At 38.9% G+C, this 20,288-nt stretch overlaps 1 protein-coding gene across 8 annotated transcripts in view; it reads left to right on the forward strand.

Annotated features, from left to right (window-relative positions):
• The window catches only part of MTMR1 (myotubularin related protein 1), a 71,643-nt gene extending 53,693 nt beyond the window's left edge, over positions 1–17,950 (forward strand). For all 8 annotated transcript variants that reach the window (XM_043973816.1, XM_043973817.1, XM_043973819.1 and 5 more), the window contains 2 exons: positions 3,870–4,046; positions 15,346–17,950. In XM_043973816.1, coding sequence (XP_043829751.1) covers positions 3,870–4,046; positions 15,346–15,510 — 342 coding nt within the window. In that variant the 3' untranslated portion in view covers positions 15,511–17,950. The remainder of the gene's footprint in view (positions 1–3,869; positions 4,047–15,345) is intronic.
• The last annotated feature ends 2,338 nt before the right edge of the window (positions 17,951–20,288 follow it).

The following is a 20,288-nucleotide window of genomic DNA, read 5'->3' on the forward strand; positions in this document are numbered from 1 at the left end:
CCCAAGGATAAGGCAATTGCAGGAGTAATGGGGACAAAAGAGAACAGACAAACCATTCTAGGAGTATCTAAAGAGAGAAAAGAACTGAGGAAGGAGTTTGGACTCAACTTAAGCCTTGAAACAAGATAAGGAGTCTGAAAGGTAGAAGTGAAGAGGTCATGTGTTAAAGGCCAAGGGCCTTTGGCTGGAAGATGAAGTAAGTAAAGGAGCATGATGTTAAATCCAGCTGGGAAGTTAGATGAGAGTCAGATTGGAGAAGGTTGGAAACAGTATCCTAAGGCTTTTATACTAACAACAATAGGGAATCCCTGAAAGTTGGTGAGCAGGAGACTGATGTGGCTGCACCTGTGCCTTAGGGACATTATTTTGACAAATATGTGGAGGATGGATTATAGAAGGGAGACTGGGTACAAAGAGATCTATTTTTTTTAATAAACATTTTTATTTAAAGTTTTGAGTTCCAAATTTTATCCCTCCTCCCTTATCCCCTCCCTGAGGCAGTGAGCAATCAGATATGGGTTATACATGTGCGATTATTATTGAAGACATCACCAGATTAGTCATTTTGTATAAGAAGACTCGATTAAAAGGGGGAAAATGAAAGAAAGTGAAAAATCGCATGTTTCAGTCTGTGTTCAGTCAATATCAGTTCTTTCTCTAGAGGTGGATAGTACGCTTTATCATTACTCCTGTGGAATTGTCTTGGATCACTGTATTGCTGAGAATAGTTAAGTCATTCACAGTTCTTCAGCAAACAGTATTGCTGTCACTGTGCATGGCATTCTGGTTCTGCTCACTTCACTATACAACAATTCACACAAGTCTTTCCAGGCCTTTCTGAAATCACCCTGCTGGTCATATTTTTTTTCTTTCATAAAAGTATTTTATTATTTTTCAATTACATGTAGAGATAGTTTTCAACATTTGTTTTTATAAGATTTCTAGTTTCAAATTTTTCTCCTTCCCTCCTCCTTTTTGTCATTTCTTATAGCACAGTAATATTCTGTCACAATCGTATGCCACAGCTTGTTTAGCCATTCCCCAGTTGATTTCTAATTCTTAGCCACCACGAAAGGAGCTGCTATAAATATTTTTTTACAAATAGATATTCCTTTTTGAGGGATGTGTTTGAAATATACACCTAACAGTGGTATTGCTGGATCAAAGGGTATGCCTTTTGGGCAAAGCTCCAGATTGCTCTCCAGAGTGGTTGGATCAGTTTACAACTCCACCAACAGTGGAACAAAGACATCTGTTGTTGTTATTGTTTAATCTTTTCAGTCATATCCAACTCTTTGTGATCCCATTTGGAATTTTCTTGAGAAAGATACTGGAGTGGTTGGCCATTTCCTTCTCCTGTTCATTTTACAGATGAGGAAACTGAGGCAAACAGGGCGAAGTGACTTGCCCAGGGTTACATAGCTACTAAGTGTCTGAGGCCAGATTTGAACTCAGAAAGGTTAATCTTCCTCATTCGAAGACTAGCTTGCTATCACAAAGGCTGGTCAAGTGGTGATGAAGACTTGATTTAGGATGGTAGCCCTGTGAGTAGAGAGAAGAGAGTGAATGTCAGACACATTATGGAGGTAGAAAAGGTGGGACATGGCAGCTGCTGGGCTGTAGTAGGTGAGGCAAAGGGAAGAGTCAAAGATGATAATCAAGTTCCCAGTGTTCTCTGAATCCCTTCCAGCTCTAAATTACACATTCTTGCTGGCCTGAAGCTTCTGTGGGTAAGGTCTCTTGTGCTTTTCTTTTGTCTCCAGATTTGAGCCATGTGTACACACGTAGTTTGCAAATGCCTTAACATTTAGTAATGCTTAGTAACACTCTTCCCTCTCCCTTCATCTCCATCCCACTTCGAGTCATTTGCCAAATCTGATCAGTGCAACCTCTGCAACATCTCTTGCATTTGTCCCCTTTTCTCCTTTCAGCTGACCATGACCCTATTACAGCCCTGAATCACCTCTCACCGAGGCTATTAGAATCACTTCCTTGTTGTTCTCCCTGCTTAAAAGATCTCTTTTCCAATCCATCTTCCACACAACCACCAAATTAATATTCCGAAGACATAGGTCTGCAGATGTTTCTTAAATTCAACATGTATAAAATGGAATTACTTATCTTCTCCTCTCCCCCTAAAAAAGCCACCCCTCGAACCTATCTTGCCTATTTCAGCTGAGGACACTGCTATCTTTTCAGTCACTCACATTTACAGTTTCACAGTCATTCTCATTATTCCTCCCCATAGCCAGTCACAGGTTCAGAAAAAATCAGCTTTATAAGTACGATATTGAAGTGACATGGTTAGCAATAGCTATGAAAAGTACTGAGAGCTTTTAGCGGACTCCAGGGTCAATATGAGTCAGTAGTGTGTGTTGTGGTAACCATAAAAGTTAATGTGATCTGGGGCTCCAGGAAAAGAAGTATAACTTGCGGGCAGAAGCGGGTGATAGACCGTCTTTCTGCTTTGCCTCAGAGTGTTGTACTTGGTTTTGAGCACCACAGTTGAGGAAGCATGTTGACTAACTAGAGAGTGTTCAGAAGGGAACGTTCAGGATGGGGAATTGGCCTTAAAACACATGAGAATTGGTTGGAAAAAAATGTGGGAATGTTTAACCTGGAGAAGAAAAAATTGAGAAGGAATATGTGCTAGTTACCTTCACGTATCTGAAAGACTGACTGTCATGTGGGAAAGTATTCGAGTTGTTCCATGTGGTTCCTGAGAACCAGCACCAAGAGCAATGCATGGAAGTTGCCAAAAGGAAGATTGAGACTTGCTATCAGGGGAAAAATTCCTAATAATGAGATTTCATCAAAACTAGAAGGGGTTACATTGGAGGTCTTTGAGCAGAATCTGAATGATCGCTCCTCAAATATGTGATGATGGGAATTCCTTTGAGTAGCTTGGGCTACATGGCCACTGAAGTCCCTCCCAGGGCTAAGATTCTGGGAGTCTTGCTCATTCCACTGCTTAAAAATTGTCATTGGCTCTCTTTTGCAGCTGAGATCACATACAAATTCTTCAGCTTCACATTAAAAACTCTCTAAAACCTGGCTCCACCAGCATTTATATGCTTGATACATATTATTTGGTGGAATTACCCTGTGTATGCTCTTCCATCCAGCTAAATGGGCCTACTGGCTCATTTCCATTTGATAGTCCATCTCTGTGCCCTTACACAACCTGGCCTTGCCTTAAATATGCATTCTTTTCTCACCTCCACCTCTTAAAATCATTAGCTCTGGGGCAGCTAGATGGCGCAATGGATAGAGCACCGGCCCTGGAGTCAGGAGTACCTGGGTTCAAATCCAGTTTCAGACACTTAACACTTACTAGCTGTGTGACCCTGGGCAAGTCACTTAACCCCAATTGCCTCACTAAAAAAAAAAAAATCATTAGCTCTAAGACTCAACTCTTAGTACTATCTCCTATGTGACTTATTTCACTCTTTCCCTTCTTAAATTACTTTTATATTTTGTTTACATTTTGTGTTCCTCCTCTCTCCCCACCCTCCATTAGAATCTAAGTTCCTGGGGCGGCTAGGTGGCGCAGTGGATAAAGCACTGGCCCTGGATTCAGGAGGACCTGAGTTCAAATCCGGCCTCAGACACTTGACACTTACTAGCTGTGTGACCCTGGGCAAGTCACTTAACCCCCATTGCCCCGCAAAAAAAAAAAAAAAAAATCTAAGTTCCTCAAAGGCTGGGACTTTTTTCATCTTTGTATGCCCATGTAACATGATCTGGAATTGTTATATAGTTATTAGAGGTATCAATTTATTTCCTTGTTCCAATCTTATTCGATAATTCTTGTGTATATCATGAAAATGTGGAAGAGAAATTGATTTGTTTTTCCATTTATCTTCCAGGGTGTGAATACAAAAACTATATCTTTATGGTCTTATATCAACAGCCAGCTGGATGAGTTTTCCAATCCCTTCTATGTGAATTATGAAAACCATGTTTTATATCCTGTTGCCAGCCTGAATCATTTGGAATTATGGGTAAACTATTATGTCCGATGGAATCCACGAATGAGACCTCAGGTATTGTGGGGGTATCATTGATTTTTTTTTAAAAGCATTTCTCTTGCTTTCTAGTAAAAATAGTATTTAAAAAGTACATATGATAAACATTGACATATAATGATGGTGAAAATTTGCTTCTCTTCTCTCATTTTTGAGGGATCTTTTATTTGTTCTGCTGATCTTGACAAGGTATTTTCTGATAGTACACACTAACTCACACTTTATGTACTAATCTCAACATTGTTGTTATTTTCAGTAGCTGTGAGTGTATTGTTTAGGAGTTTACCAGGGATCTATACTATTCTGTTAGGAATGTTTTTTAAGTGACTGTGCTTAGGTATTTAGATTTCTCTGTTATCTCATCCAAGCCTTCTTATCCTATATAAGTGCTATATAACATGATTCATCCCTTACTAGGTATTGTGTTTGAACCTTGATTGTCTTGCTTTATATAATGCTATCCACTAGAGGAGGTGAAGAGTGGGAGGAGAGTAATGCAGAAAGTATTTGAGTACCTCAAATATGTATAATATTTGTATATTAGATTTGTATAATATGAAACAACTATATTTGAAATGGTCTGACAGGTTTGTATAAATAGTTTGTAAATTTGGTGGTGTATTTGTGATTCATGAAACAAGTACTTGCCTTTAAGAAATATTGAAAGATGTTTTTTTCCCTTAGATACTTAAAATTTCCCTCAGGGTAACAGAAAAATTAAATAATGGTCATTGCAGGGATAAGCAACCCTGGCAAGTACAGCCAGCCCAGTATGCCCATTTCTGGTTATTTGTCTCCTGCCACCCTAGGTTCCTGATGCCTTGCTACAATCCATTCCTCTGCTAAGACATATGTCCTGTTTTTTCTTGTTTCCTTCATTTTTATGTGTGTGGGGGAACAATAAGATCACAAATTGAATTTCCATTACCATTGCCTCTCAAAACGAGCTAATTTCTTTACATACATCTTTTCCTTCACTTGGCTTTGGGCTTACAAGATATGGAACATGTGTCAGTATCTTTTTGCTGTCATCATTGTCATTGTTGTTGTTGAGTTGTTTTCAGTCATGTCCAACTCTCCGTGACCCCCATTTAGGGTTTTCTTGGCAAAGATACTGAAGTGTTTTGCCATTTCCTTCTCCAGCTCATTTGATAGATGAGGAACTGAGGCAAACAGGGTGAAGTGACTTGCCCAGGGTCACACAGCCAGTATGTGATTTCATCAAAGTGGGTATGGATCATAAGCTATCCAAGCCTTTTTATTTTGTATAGCTCTTGCCCAGATCTTCTAAATCCTCTACAAGGGATCCATGAAACATGCTAGGGATCATCTCTTTGAAATTCTTTCACATCGGGCCAGCTAGGTGGCGCAGTGGATAGAGCACCGGCCCTGGAGTCAGGAGGACCTGGGTTCAAATCCGACCTCAGACACTTAACACTTACTAGCTGTGTGACCCTGGGCAAGTCACTTAACCCCATTTGCCTCACTATAAATAAATAAACAAATTAATTAATTAATTAATTGATTGATTGATTGATTAATTAATTCTTTCACATCATTTAGATACCAATGGAACATATAGGCAGTCCACCTCAGCCCTGGAGTCAGGATAACCTGAGTTCAAATCCAGCCTTAGACACTTAATACTTACTAGCTGTGTGACCCTAGGCAAGTCACTTAACCCCAATTGCCTCACCAAAAAAAAAGAGAGAGAGAGAATCTTGGGGTTATTGTTCATTTTCCCAATTGGAATCCAGCCCACTCTTTATTCCTCTTCATGTCTGGGCCCACTTAATTGTCCATCTGTGGTATTTGTCCAAGATATATGAATGATAGACCAGCGCCAAAGGTTGCCTATCCAACTGCATATCATAGTTTGGACAACAGGAATTCTTGATTTTTCTTCTACAGATAGGTCAAATTCTTTTGAGTGATTATAAATCTTATTTGGGAGGCTGTGAAATATTCAGGGGCTTGTTAGAAGCAGCACAGTATTACCTCAGGCAAGCAGATTACCTCACTATAGGTAGGCAGTCAACCCCTTTGCCATTTGGATTTTATGCTCGACATCCTCCCTGACAGCAGCAGATACCTTTGAGCATATCTCTAATTGTTTTATACTTCACTTTGTAGTAATAATCGGAGGATCATCAAAGCTATCTCTGTGGGATCCAACAAGGAAACTTTACTTCTCTTACCACATACATGAGAAACACTTTGTTAGTGAGGAGTGTTTAAGACTGCATTTCGATCTACTCAATCAAATGCTTAAAAAAAAATTTAAACAATTAGAACAGAGCTTGTATTCTCTCTATTTTTCAGTCATTTGTGTTTATGTAAAGTTATGGTTCATTGTAGGTAGAGTATTGCACGTGAAATTCTTCCTGTTCTCTTCTCATATTTTCTTTAATAATGTCCTCTATACTCGGGTAGGTTATTCTGAGCTCTCATAGCTCAGTAGACATATGAGTTGGTAGCTACTGATACCCCATTGATTGATTGCCTTTGATGGTAGTAATAACATCTGTGATATTTTGAGATCACTCAGTCTCTTCCCCTCTTTCAGATAACTTGAGAGTCAATTTTTCAACACCCTCCAAACTGCTGCTTCTAGCACAGACTTCCTCTATGTATATTGCATACAGTTCAGATACTGTTACTCTCTCTTTTCTTTAGTACCACTTACACTTCTTGTGTAGTACCTTGAGAAGCTCATGGCATAGTGGATAAAGTGTTGTGCTCAAAATTAAGAACTGGGTTCAAGTCCTGCCTCTTGATCCATAATGTCTGGGAGGCCCTGGCAAACCTCAATGCAGGTCTGCATTAGTACAGAAGTTTGCTATAGCATCAAAGTCAAAGATCCAGTCAAACACTGTAGCATGTTGTAGTCCATGATTTTAGTATCCAATTGGGATGATGCCAGTGTCATTGATGGAGAAATTAGTTAGCTATAAATAGATGGACAGATCTTTTCCTGTTTTCATCTGTTGTCCTCCACATTTGATCTTTGAAGGCTCTTGGGACGATCTGGATTCATTAGGTCTTAGGCCAGTATTTCTGTCTTACACTTGTTTTATAAGTCAGTACTATTGAAAATCTTCTCCTAACCTCCTACATAGAATTGTAAGGGTCTAAAATTCCAGCTAGTCTGTCTAAAATATCTAATGAGGGGGCAGCTAGGTAGCGCAGTAGATAGAGCACTGGCCCTGGATTCAGGAGGACCTGAGTTCAAATTTGACTTCAGACACTTAACACTTACTAGCTGTGTGACCCTGGGCAAGTCACTTAACCCCAATTGTCCCACAAAAAAAAAAATTAAATATCTAATGAGTGGTCACTATTAAATTAGAAGCTTTAGCAAGAGTTTAGACTTTTAAACATTTATTAAGGAGAATAAGAATTTGGTGAAGAGAGAGAGAGGCCTAGATTCAGTTGTCTATCTCGGGGAGCCAGTGTCTCCTGCTCCGCTCTCCACGAGAGTCCTGACAAAAGAGAGAAAACCACCCCTCCTTCATCCCACAAGCCTCCTGTGAAACTGGGAACATCCCATCCACTCGCACACACACAGCTCCAAGCTAATTGGCTGGTAGCTTTGATAGACAGTACCCATGAGCAAACATCACTTCCTGATGCCAAGGAAAAGCTACATGGCTTGCCCTCAGACGCCTTCTCCTCATGGCGGAGTTTTCCTACAGTAGCTCTCCAGCAGATGGTGTCATTCCAATCACTACAGGAGTTTGAAAATAAGTTTATATTCTAAGCTGGGGCTTCTATATCAGTTGTTTTTCTGTCATTTAAGTTGTGTTCGACTCTTTTGTGACCTTGTTTGAGGTTTTCTTAGCAAAGATACTGGAGTGGTTTGCCATTTCCCTCTCCAACTCATTTTATAGTTGAGGAAACTGAGGCAAACAGAGTGAAGTGACTTGTCCAGGGTCACACAGCTAGGAAGTGTCTGAGGCCAGATTTGAACTTGGGTCTTCCTGACTCCAGGCCCAGCACTCTAGCCACTGTGCCACCTACCTGTCATATTGGGATATGTGGCAAAAATCAAGCGTTCGCTGGCTCTGAGGCAGTTTCTCGGTTTTTGTTGTTCTCACTGTGGCAGTTTCTGTACATTGGTTAAGCTTTGTTTAAAAATGATTATGGTCCAATCAGCTCCTTTATCCATTTCTCATTTTGTTACCTTTAGTCAAAATTGTCACTATTTTAATTGAACAGTATTTGTTTCTTCTACTTTGATCTTGATTTTTATTTCTGTGCTCTCAGAAATCAGTGGTCTTGACTAATATAGCTGATTTTGAAAGAACTCATGTTGGGAACCAGGCAGTTTACTATTAAGATATTATCAATTTGGTTTTGGAGGGATTTCGTTCATTGTTCAAAATGGTCAGTGTCTCCTGACTTTCTTCAAAAAGCATGTGTGAGATGTAGATTTGAGTTTCTTATGTTGTCTGCCAGCCTTTTATTTCTTTCATTGCTTAAACCTGACCCATATTTTTCATGGTAGTCTCCTATGCCCTCCTTTGCACTGAAATCACTGAGTGTTAAGTACATGTTAGATAATAATTTGGAGTTCTTATTGCGTTCTTCAGATAATTTCTCCACTTCATCTTCTGTAACAGATTAGTATAAAAACTGTGTCTATCTTTATGGTGATCTTTTTGCTTGTACTTATGAGCACTGTAAGATAAGATGACCAAGAGTCCTAAGAAATGCTTGTTGTTGCTTTTGTGTATTTGATCAAATGAACTCTTATCAATTTTTATTTGTATTTCTGAGAACCTATGACCCTTTCTTCCATTTAGGTGCAACCTACTAATGGTTTCATTTAAGTTGTCCCTTTTGATATATTTCAATTCCTATAGTAGTATGCTAATTCCATGGGCATTGAACAAGGATTTCACATTGAGTTCCAGTAGCCAAGTTAATGTCTCTAAATGGTCTGAAAGCTGTATGATTTTTTAGCACCTTTTTGCTAAATGTTACTGTAGAAGGAGGAAGCCTCACAGGACTAAGAGCCATTTGATATTTTTCTTTATTTCGTCCCTAACTTGCCAGCCTCCTGCTAATTTTGTCACTTGGACATGTTATAGTAGGTGTTAATTTCAGGGTGTAGATTAGAGTAGTTGATCGTGGAGGTCCTTTATAACTAAAATTCTATGAAATTAAATTATCTTTTATATCCCTAGTGCCTAACACAGTATCTTGTACCTAGACACTTAACAGACTGTGTTGCACTGGTTGGTTTTTGGGTGGTTTTGGGGGGGGGGCATCAGCTTAATCTGAGAGGAGTTGAAAGCACACTGTACCATAGCCACTCCTACTTTTTTGCTTATGTCTTTATTTGTACCCGTTTTATTTTCTATTATGTGTATTATGTTTTGGTTCTAGGCCAATAGTAGTGGAAATTGACTTTAACTAGCCCTGTACTCTATGTTTAAGAATGGTGTACTTCTTAGTCACGCTAGGCAGGTTTTTAGAGATGTCAGTTGATATTACCATTAACTAATTCCATACTTGTATGTATATAAGAACTTCATTTCCTTCCTTTTTCATTTTAGTGATGAAAATGGTTACATGCTTCAAGGTTATGTATCTTTTAGTTCTTTAGAAGAAAGGTACTGCCTAAAAGGGAGGGTGTGGAGATGAAAATATGAGGTGTCCCAGAAGTCTGAGCATTTTTAATAGCATAAAACTGTACTGAGGCAGTTAATGGAATCAAAGAGGTGGGAAAGTCCCTTGAGCTCATATGACTAACTTGCCAAAGGTTACATTCATTCATTTGTGCAACAAATATTTAATTGCTGAATGCCTATAGTATGTGCAAAGCACTTTGCTAGACCCTTTAGAGGACAAAAGGTACATTTTTTTCTGCATTCCAGGAGCTTACAAGTCTACCAGGGCAGGTATTCAGCATTCATTAAACACCTGTTGTCTACTGGACATTGTACTAAGTATTGGGAATGTAAATACAAGCCAAAAAAGAAAGACAAAGATGTGTATACAAATAACGATAAGATACTATGTGATAAGTACCATAGTAGAGCTACCAGTAAAGTGCTCTGTGCATTCAAAGGAGACAGCTAGGTGGCAGAGTGGATAGACTGTTGAACCTGGAGTCAGGAAGACCCGAGTTCAAATCCAGCCTCAGATACTTTCTAGCTGTGTGACCCAGGACAAGTCACTTGACCCTGTTTGCCTCAGTTTCCTCATATGTAAAATGAACTAGAGAAGGAAATGGCAAACCACTCCAGTATCTCTGCCAAGAAAACCCCAAATCGGTCACAGAGAGTCAAACATGACTGAAACCACTGAACTTCAACATTCATCGGATAAAAAGATCACAGGGTGAAAAGGTAAGTTGGCTTTAGTTCTCCTTTCCTTGTCATAGCTTTTAAGTCATTGTTTTTAAGTTTTTCACAAATTCCTTGACTTTCTCAATAATGGTCATTTAAACCGTATCTCTTTCAATGATTGAGGATCTAATTTGAAACTTAATTTAACAAAATGTATTTTAATTAGAATAGATTCTGTTGGGTTCCCTATTAAAGGAGCTATGGTTTTAAAAAAACCATTGTTTTTTTAAATCACAATAGAAACTTTATTGAACTGTCTATGTAATCCAAATCAAGCAGTGAATTCAAAATAGTTTCTCCTTTGTGGGCTCTGGTCTCTTTTGGAAAAACAGATATGATAAATTTAAAGAAAAACTTGAAGTGAGCCTAAGTGTTTTATGAGAGGAATTGTCCTTTGAGTAGATTCAAATGAAAGGCAGTGCTTTCGTGCCTTCCCTTAAAAGGACTTTTTTGGCGACTCCTCAAACTGACAGTTATGTTTGGAGTGCGCAGAAAGTGTGAGAAGTACACAGAACTCTTCCAATATCCAGAGGGCAGCAGGGTGGTGAAAAGCCTTGAGATCATGTCATAGAAGGATCAGATCAGGTGAAGAAACTGAAGCTAGCCTAGAGAAAGAGAAGATTCCAAAGGACAGTGATAGCTTTTTGCAAGGACTTGAAGAGTCTCCGTGTGAAAGGGATTAGACTTGTTCTTTTTGGCCCCCAGAGAACAGAAGTGGCAAAGAGGTAAATGTTGGCTTCCTGACAATTGCAGCTGTCCAGGAGTAGAGTTGGGGGAGCTTTTGGAGGCAGAGAGGGAGGAAGTCTTTCAGCAGATGTTGGTAACTGAGGATTCTCTCCATCAGGTATGAGGTTGTGAAAGTCTATGATTTAGAAAAATGAATTGTCTTTTGCACAGTTTTTTTTTAGTTTTAGAAGTGTTTTCTTTGGGAAAATTTTTGATAGCTGTACAGATGAAGAATTTCATCTATATCATTCTCTGTGTCATGAATGTCACCAGTACTAAGCATATGTGTGTGTTTATATAACTATGTGTACATGCGTTCACACACACACACACACACACACACACACACACACACACTTTTTTTAAATCATGAAAGCATGGCATAGTACCAGCCTCAAAGCCAGGAAAGCCTGAATTCAAATCCCATCCCTGGCAGAGTGATTATGGGACCCAGAACAAGTCACTTAACCTGTCTGCTCTTGCAGTGAAATCACAGGTCCTTTCATATATTTGTCCCTTAGTACATTTGACTGGCTTTGTAGACACGGTTGCATTCCGTTTAGGGATTTTAGGTCATTGAAGGTAGGTCATCTGTTGACAGAAGCAGGAAGTATTCTATAATAATAGCTATTAGAATGGCCAGGAAGTATATTAGTAGATTCTACATTAATTTTTTAAAGTTTTCTTTTTCCTTTTTATATATTTACATATATGCAAAGTTAAGTCATTGAGATAAGTGTACATGCATCATCAAAAGAGTTTATTTTAGAAACATGAAAAAACTGTGGTCAACTTTATATCGAAACAATGGGAAACTCCATGTTCACACATAGTAATGTAGATATGAATCAATAATATAAACATACGTGACAAATGGTCGTCCAGTCTTTGCTTGAAGACCTTTAGTGAGAAGTGTTCCTGGCCTCCTTTTCTTTTTTGGCAGGGTCATTAGACCGGCAAAGCAGAGCAGTGCTGTAGATCTAGTTTACCTAGATTGAAGCAAAGTATTTCTTCAAATGCTGTCTCATACTCTTTTTCTTTTTTCTTTTCATGCTATTTTTCCTAGAAAACATGGAGGTGTGGGATTGATGTGTATTTGAGACTGGTTGAATGACCAGACCCAAGAAATAATCATTAATTATTTGATGTCAGCTTGAACATCAGTCTCCAGTACAATGCCTCAGGGCATCTTTGCTTGGTCCTGTGCTGTTTAATATTATTATTGACTTGGATAAAAATATAGATGGAATAGCTATGAAAGATACAGATGACAAGGCTGGGAAAGATAGCTAACACTGGATAACAAAATGTCAGGATTCAAAAAGATCTTGACAGGTTAAAACGTTGTGCCAAACTCTAATAAGATGAATTTTATTTGGTAAAAAAGGAGTCTTAAGCTTGTGTTTAAAAAAAATCAAATTTGCAACTGGAAGACGCAGAGTGTTTGGCTAAATACCTGCAGCTCTGGGAGGTGTTAGTGGGCTGCACAGTGTGAGTGAATATTGTAATATGGCTACCAGGAAAGCTAATGTGATCTTAGGATGCATTAAGAGAGGCAGAGTGTCCAAGACTAGGAAGTGGCAGTCTTAGTGTCCTCTGTCCTGGGCAGCCCATAGCTGGAGCATTGTGTTCAGCTATGGGCACCACATTTTAGCAAAAACATTGAGAAAGTGGTGAACATCCAGAGGAGGAGAGTCAGAATGGTGAAGGGCCACAAGATCCGGTCGTAAGAGGATCAATTTAAATAATAACTAGAGGGGTAGCAGATTCAGGCCCTGGATTCAGGAGGACCTGAGTTCAAATCCGGCCTCAGACACTTGACAGTTACTATCTGTGTGACCCTGGGCAAGTCATTTAACCCTCATTGCCCTGCAATAACAACAACAACAACAAGAGATATTTTGTCTGGAGGAGAAAGGACTCAGAGTGATACTGCACTCTTTGAGGATTGGAAAGCCTGTCATGTGGAAGAGGGAATTACATTTGTTCTGCTTGGCCCCAGAAAGCAGAACAGAGAACAATCTGAAAAAGCTGCCAAGAGGCAGGTTGAGAACAAAGAAGTATTTCTGAGTACGTCCTCTGTGCTAGGAATTCTCCTAAACCCTGAGGATACGGGTACAGAAAGGGAAAGACTCCAAGAGCTCACATGATAATAAGGGGAGCGAGCACATAAGGGAGTGCTAGACAGGCAGGGAATGGTCAGGAGACATGGGATGCTGAGGTAATCCATGAGGCTCTCATTTGAGACACCCTTCCCAGTACAGTGGTCGTGTTGATTTGATTACTGTACCCAAAGGCAGAGGTGGAAAAAGATGGGGCAGAGACTAGGGCAAACAGACATGGCAGTACAGGAGATAACAAGGCAGTCTGGATAGACAGAGGGATGGCTTGTGAAGCCTAGAAATCTCCCGTAAAGGATGCTGGTCCATGTGTGTGAGGTCTCTTCCACTTCTAAGGTTCTCTTTCCTGTTCTAGATATTCACGAACCATCTCTTTAATAAGTTCTAGAATATTTGCCAGAAATTCTCTGGGCATGTGTTCATTCTCTTTCCTTTCTCTATCTTCCCTTTCTCTTTCCCCTTCTGCTCATCTAGATCAGGGCTTCTTAAACTTTTTCCACTCATGATCTCTTTTGGCCCAAGAAATTTTTACACAGCCCTGAGTATATAGGCACATGTATTTTGGTCATCGAGCATTTAGAAACCTTTTACTGTTGCCAGATTTTTTACCACCCCCACATTCAGTTATGTGACCCGATATGGGCTCATGACGCACAGTTTAAGAAGCTTTGATCTAGGGGGTGTCTCTCTTGCCCCATTTTTTCTGTCTTTGCCCATCCAGCGATAACTGCTTGGAACAAAAAAAGAGAAACTGAGGGTCGGGCAACTCTGCCTCCTCTTGAGACAAAATCATGGCCTGAATTGCCCTGAACAGGGTGCACCTTAGGATGGGACTTTCATGTTTACCATCCGTTGCCTGTTCTTCCTTCTGTTGTCGACTTTATGTATCTTATAAAATTTCCTATCTGTCCACAAGCTCCTTGTGTATCTGTATAGGTCTCTTTAGCTGACTCCTTGTCTTCGTCATCAGAATTGTTCTGAAGAATATCATTTATCTTCAGGGCTTCCTATCCTGACTTCCCTTGCAAAATTGAAGGTGAAAGGACCTATCTAGTTTTTCTCCAAAGATCTAGAAATGTGTTCTCCCAAAGACCGAGTTCATGGCCAGCTAGGCCTGGTTTTCCTTTCCTTTCTTTTTCTCTATCACATATTTGACCAGGGAGTGTTTACTCCCACGCAGTTCCCATTCTTTCCATACCAGTAACCAGTTGGTGAGAATCTGATCCAGATTACATGGTCTTCTTACTGGTTCCTTCAGCTTTTGAAGGAAATGTTCAAACTTAATCTCATTTAATGTTGAGCTATTGAAGTTTTGTTTGTTTGTTTTTGGTTTTTTGCTTAGTTCCCATTCCATGCCTGCTAAGAAACCACCACACAACTATTTAATTGTATAAAATGAAAGTAGCACATTTTGTCAGTAAATCTACATACAAATTCTACAATATGTAAGATATATCCATATGTAATTGTGTATTATTGAGTCATCACTTATGTTGTTGAATTTATCATGCTTACATACAGCAAGATAGATTTTCTTTTTTATTCTTCACCTTGATTTTTTCACACCCTGTTCTCCTTGTTTCCTATAAAACTCTACAAATTAGGCTGTCATGCACATGCTACCAAGAGAGCTAGAACTGAGGTGGAAAGCAAAGTTATCACGAAATGTGCTTTGTTTGGAGGGTTTTTGGGGGGGGAGAGGGGTAATTGTGTCAGGAAGTCTGAGCAGTTACTCACCAAATGTGCTTTGAATGTGCTGTTACTCTTTCCATTACTATAGCTATTTAGGGTGACTAAGTTTTGATAGCCTATTGTTTAAAAAGATAATTTTTTCTTCTTCTCTGCTTTTATGTTTTCTCACCCTTTTCTATTATTCCTATGGACAAGCATTCTAAACTTTCCTACAGCTCAGATTTCTGATTTTGGAAGACAGAGAATTCACTGTGCATGTTTTAAAGTATCCAAAGAAGAAGCCATTCTCTGATTGAGAGTTTGGCCTCACAGATAGTCATGATGTTGGGTTAAAAACAAACTGTAGTTTTGCCAGGATCTAGGTGATGGTAAATAATGTTCTTATGTCTAATAAATATCACTGTGTTTCTGTCGACTTACCAGATGCCAATTCACCAGAATCTGAAGGAGCTGCTTGCCATCAGATCAGAACTCCAGAAGAGGGTGGAAGATTTACAGCGAGAAGCTGCTACAAGATCTATTTCATCCTCTTCGGATCGAGGGTCCTCTCCTTCCCACTCAGTCACTCCAGTACATACGTCTGTGTGATGTGGCATGGAAGCCAGGAATGCTTCTGAAAATAGGATTCTCCATACCTAGAGTGTACTTGTGAGACCTTCGTATCCCCTAAATATCCACGTCCCACTCCCTGCAAAATCCACACAGTTGTGAAGTGGGGCGCGGTTGGACTTGTTAGGACAGGATTTTGTCATTTTAGACTTAGGCCAAGAGTTTCTTTAATCTCTATCGTGGTGTTTGCAATAATTGATCTTTTGTGTGGCTACTTTGACATCTTTGCAGAACTCTGTTTTGTGAGCAACCGTGACTTAATTTGGAATTGCCAACAATTTCTCCATCTTTAAAAGTATTCTATCCAAATTATTCTATGAGAAAGCACTTATGCCTTAGGCAGCTTTTGAGAATCCAGTGCGAATGGACTGTCATGCTTACCTTGAAGGCAGCTTCAAGGTGTTTTTCAAAAGCAAATGCATTACAAAACAAGACATTTTGTACCTAAAGATTATGTGTCAGCCAGCAAAGTGATTTCTCTAGGTTATTTGATAAAACTTAAACCAACTTTTAAGTATTTTATGGGGAAAGAAAAAGCATTGTTATATTTGTGGTGAGATGTTTCCTTGACAAAAGGAATAACCCTTGACAAGTGATGACGTACATGTACAAAATTGTTCTTTTAAAGAGCCAATTCTTCTCCATGCTTTTTCACACTTAAAATGGACGTGTTCACATTCCTTGTGAAGGTGTCAGATGAGTTGTGCTGTATATGAAATTATTTTAGCTAAATCTCATGGCAATCTTTAGAGTACGGTACATTGGGATCAGGTTCTCAAAAATTTATATATCAATAGCATAGAAGCACTTTAAGTCTTGAAACATGCACACCAGTCTAGTATTATTTATTTGCATGAATATCAATGGTTGCACATTGTTTCCTGCATTTCCAAACTGCTGAACATAAAGGACTTCTTTAATTTTGTTTTTAATATTATCTGTTTAATTGGATTCCTTTAAGTTCGAATTATTACTTTCTCAGTATATATTTTATATCAAATATTTCTAATTTTATTGGAATACCTTTTCTCAAGTTTATTTCTTATCTACTACATGTTATCCTTTTTTAAAAAACAAAGTCATCAGTTATAGACTCTGGGTGTAAAAATTTTTGTTTAGTTTTCCTTTTCAGCCACTAAAGCCAAGTTGTTTTAAAGCTAGTCATTTCTTTTATGGGGAATTTTCTGTGCAGTTACCTCACACAGCTCTACTTCCCAGCCTTGAGCTCCATGACTCAATCAGGGTTTCCATGAATGTAGTACTAATCAGTTGATTGTATGTGCTAGGAGTATAGCTCTTAATCGCATTATATGGTATATATTTTATAGCATTGATATTGTAGGTTTCTACCATGTGCCAACATATTAACACTTGTTCATTATCCCAAGTGAAATGTACATTAATGTACAGTACTCAGAACACCAACCAATGTCACCAATTTAGAACAAAGAGATAAGCCATCCTTTATCAAGAGAAGAACATCAACTGTCCTCAGGAGACTTTAGTTGGCCTAAAATTACTGTACATTAACAATGACATTAATGGTGACCTCATTTTGGAGAATTACAGTCAAATAATTGAAAAACAGACATGTTTCAATAAGTTTCGAGCCTAGCTTTTAAATACAGGGTGTCCCAAAAGTCTTACTGTGTGTGTCTTAGATTTTCTGTTACAAGAAGTTATTTTCTTGTATGGTGCCAGAAACATTTATATTAATATCTAAAGAAAAAAGTATTCAAGGTAATTGTTTGATAGTTTCAGTTGATTCTTACTGTCTATGGTAGGTGCCTGAATAGTATGTTTAATAATAATTGTTTAAGGGAAATTAGTGCTTGATTTCAGCCAGCAAACGTAAGTGTCCTCCCCAAATATAAGGGATTACCGGAGTAGTGGATGAATGGCTAAGGGATTATTTATTCCATTTCATTTGGGGGTAGATGATAGTAAGCAAAATTGTTCAAAATTGTTCAAATCAAGTTTTAAAATGAGTACTGTGATGTATTTCCCTCATTTAATGGGTTGTCATTCTAGACTGCAGATGATGATGAGTGGAAATTGCTTTTTAAAAATCCATTTCCCTTTTTTTGCTTCCTATTATTTGATGCAATCATACAGCTACAGCAATCCTGTTAACATAGAGTGGGTTAAATGGCCATTTGGATAAAACCAGATCATTTAATCAGGTACGTTAGTTATTCTTGACTAGATATGCTGGCCTTTTCTTGGGGAGAATGGCCTGACTAGGGCATTGGTGCCTTCCTAGCCACTTCACCCTAGTGGACCACACTTTGAGGCCAGGGCATGAATTCTCAGAACATCCAAGGTCCAAGGTCATAGTCTAGGTAAGATTACCTCTAGTCTTAAGGAAATCTCTTCTAGTGATCTGAAACAAGCACAACATAGCTTTTTGGGGGGGGGGGGGGGGGCGGGGCATTCCCTCTGTATCTAAAAGCACTTGAATTTTCATTTTGTTATACAAGGGATTACCTTTCCATTTTATTTTTAGGGGTATGATAGTAAAAAAAAAAATTTGTAAACTTCAAGTTTTAAAATTGCTACCATATTGTATTTGCCTCATCTGAAAGTTTCATTCTAGTATTAAAATTGATACATGTTTACTTTGGCAGTTTTCTTTTTTTAACTGTATTTAAGGGTTTGTATTCCTTTAAGGGGAAAATAAGTAAGTACTTGAACTGTGTTTATCACAGGGCATGTGTGTTTTAACTACAATTGTAAGTACCTTGGCTTTCACATGTATTTTATATTTGCTTGGCTTATCTTCAATTCCTGGTCCTTATCCATTTCCCTATTTGCTAAAAACAAAACCAGGATCAGAGGAAAGAGTTCATGCAATCAGTTCCCCCCAAACTTTGTATGTACATACTTTGGGGGGGGGGGTTGCTCTTTAAATAGGGTCTCTTGCAAGGACGTATAGGAAGGAATCAGAAAAGCTCTGGGACTCTGGGGAACTGACATACTTGGGAAGGCCCCTCATGATATTAACGAAAGCATTTATGCAGGACCTTAAGGTTTGGAAAGTGCTTGTACAGTATCTCATTTTATCTTCCCAACAACTCTGGCATGCTATTATATACATACATACATATGTGTGTTTATGTGTATATATATTATACACACACATTGCGTGCTAGCATAAATTAAGTTTCACTGTCTCTTAGATCATTCACTTTTAGATCTATCCCTAATCCCCACTGAACCCTCTCCCATAACAAAGAAAATGAAGCTAAACAAAGCCAGGTGCCTGACTGGCTGTGTATACTTCCTGTCTTCCACCTTCCTCCCAAAGGGCAGACTGCTCATTCTCTATGTTCAGTGGCTGTCACATTTAGCAAGAACACCTTAGTGTTCTTTTCATTTACACAATTGGGATCATTGTATGTATACTGTTTTCCTGGATGTGTGCTTATTTCACTTTGTATCAGTTTCTTACACGATTGGCCCCTTTCTCTGCACATTGTTACACACACTGCTTAGAGCATGGAGAGTTCTCCTGTCCAGGATGGGTCAAAGACAGGATTAGAAACAAGGGCCCCCTGGCTGCTTAGATCTCGATCTACTACATTGAACTTCATCTCATACTTTCTGGAATGGTTGGACCAGTTGAAAAGTTTGATTACAAGTGCATTAGGGTTCTTGTCTTCTCATAACCATTCTATATCTATTCTTTCTTCTCTAGCAGATTTCTCTAATCCTCAGTCTCTCCCTATTTCATATTTTGCTGTTCCACATTAATTAATGGTTGTGAAGTAAAATCCTAGAGTTCTGTTAATCTGTATCTCTTTTATTCATTTACTGACCGGAACCGTTTGTTCACATGTCCATTTATAGAGACAGTCTGATAAGATGCTATGTTGGCGGTGGAGTCGAGAAGATGTGGGTTCAAGTTCAGCTTCTGACATTTAAAGTCCATGTGACTTTAGCAAGCCATTTAATCTCCATGACCTCAAGCAACTTCTTAAGACTTAGCTCCAGAATCACAGTGACTTCTGCATGTGAGTTCTCACAATGGGTGTATACTCACACTCAGTAAACCATATTATCTGCCTTTGAAAATGCTTTCTTCCTATCCTTTGGCCTTTAACTTATTGAGCAATGATTCTTTTTTTTGGGAGGGAAGGAGGGCGGGGCAATGAGGGTTAAGTGACTTGCCCAGGGTCACACAGCTAGTAAGTGTCAAGTGTCAAGTGTCTGAGACCAGATTTGAATTCAGGTCCTCCTGAATCCAGGGCCGGTGCCTTATCTACTGTGCCACCTAGCTGCCAGAGCAATAGTTCTTAATCTTACATGCCTATCAATTCCATATGTATCTTGAGTATTGGCAATATTTGATATAAAGATTTTCCCCCAATCATATATTTTGTTATTACTAGTCTCTTTGGCTCATGTAAAAGCTTCTCAGTTTCATGTGCCAGTTTCTCCTGTATGGTTGCCTGTACCCCTTGTTTTGAGTTAGAATTCTCACCCTTGACATGGTTGCAAAGTCTCTTAATTTCTACTATGATGTGTCAAGTCAGGTAGAAGAAAGGTTGTTCCATATCTTATAAAACCCAGCATATGCCACCCCCACTCCTCCTCTCAGCATCTGGGAGTTTCTTTTTATTGTTCTCTTCTAATTACCCTCAAGAAATCACAATGAAAGTTTAGCTTTCTTGAGAATTGGAATGACACCCCCTGCTGGGAGGGGCATTGTGAGCTGTGGCCTGAAAAGAAAGCATGTGACTTTAGTGTCCAGAAGT

Source organism: Dromiciops gliroides, chromosome X (genome assembly GCF_019393635.1).
Source record: "Dromiciops gliroides isolate mDroGli1 chromosome X, mDroGli1.pri, whole genome shotgun sequence".
In the NCBI taxonomy this organism is placed as follows: Eukaryota; Metazoa; Chordata; class Mammalia; order Microbiotheria; family Microbiotheriidae; genus Dromiciops; species Dromiciops gliroides.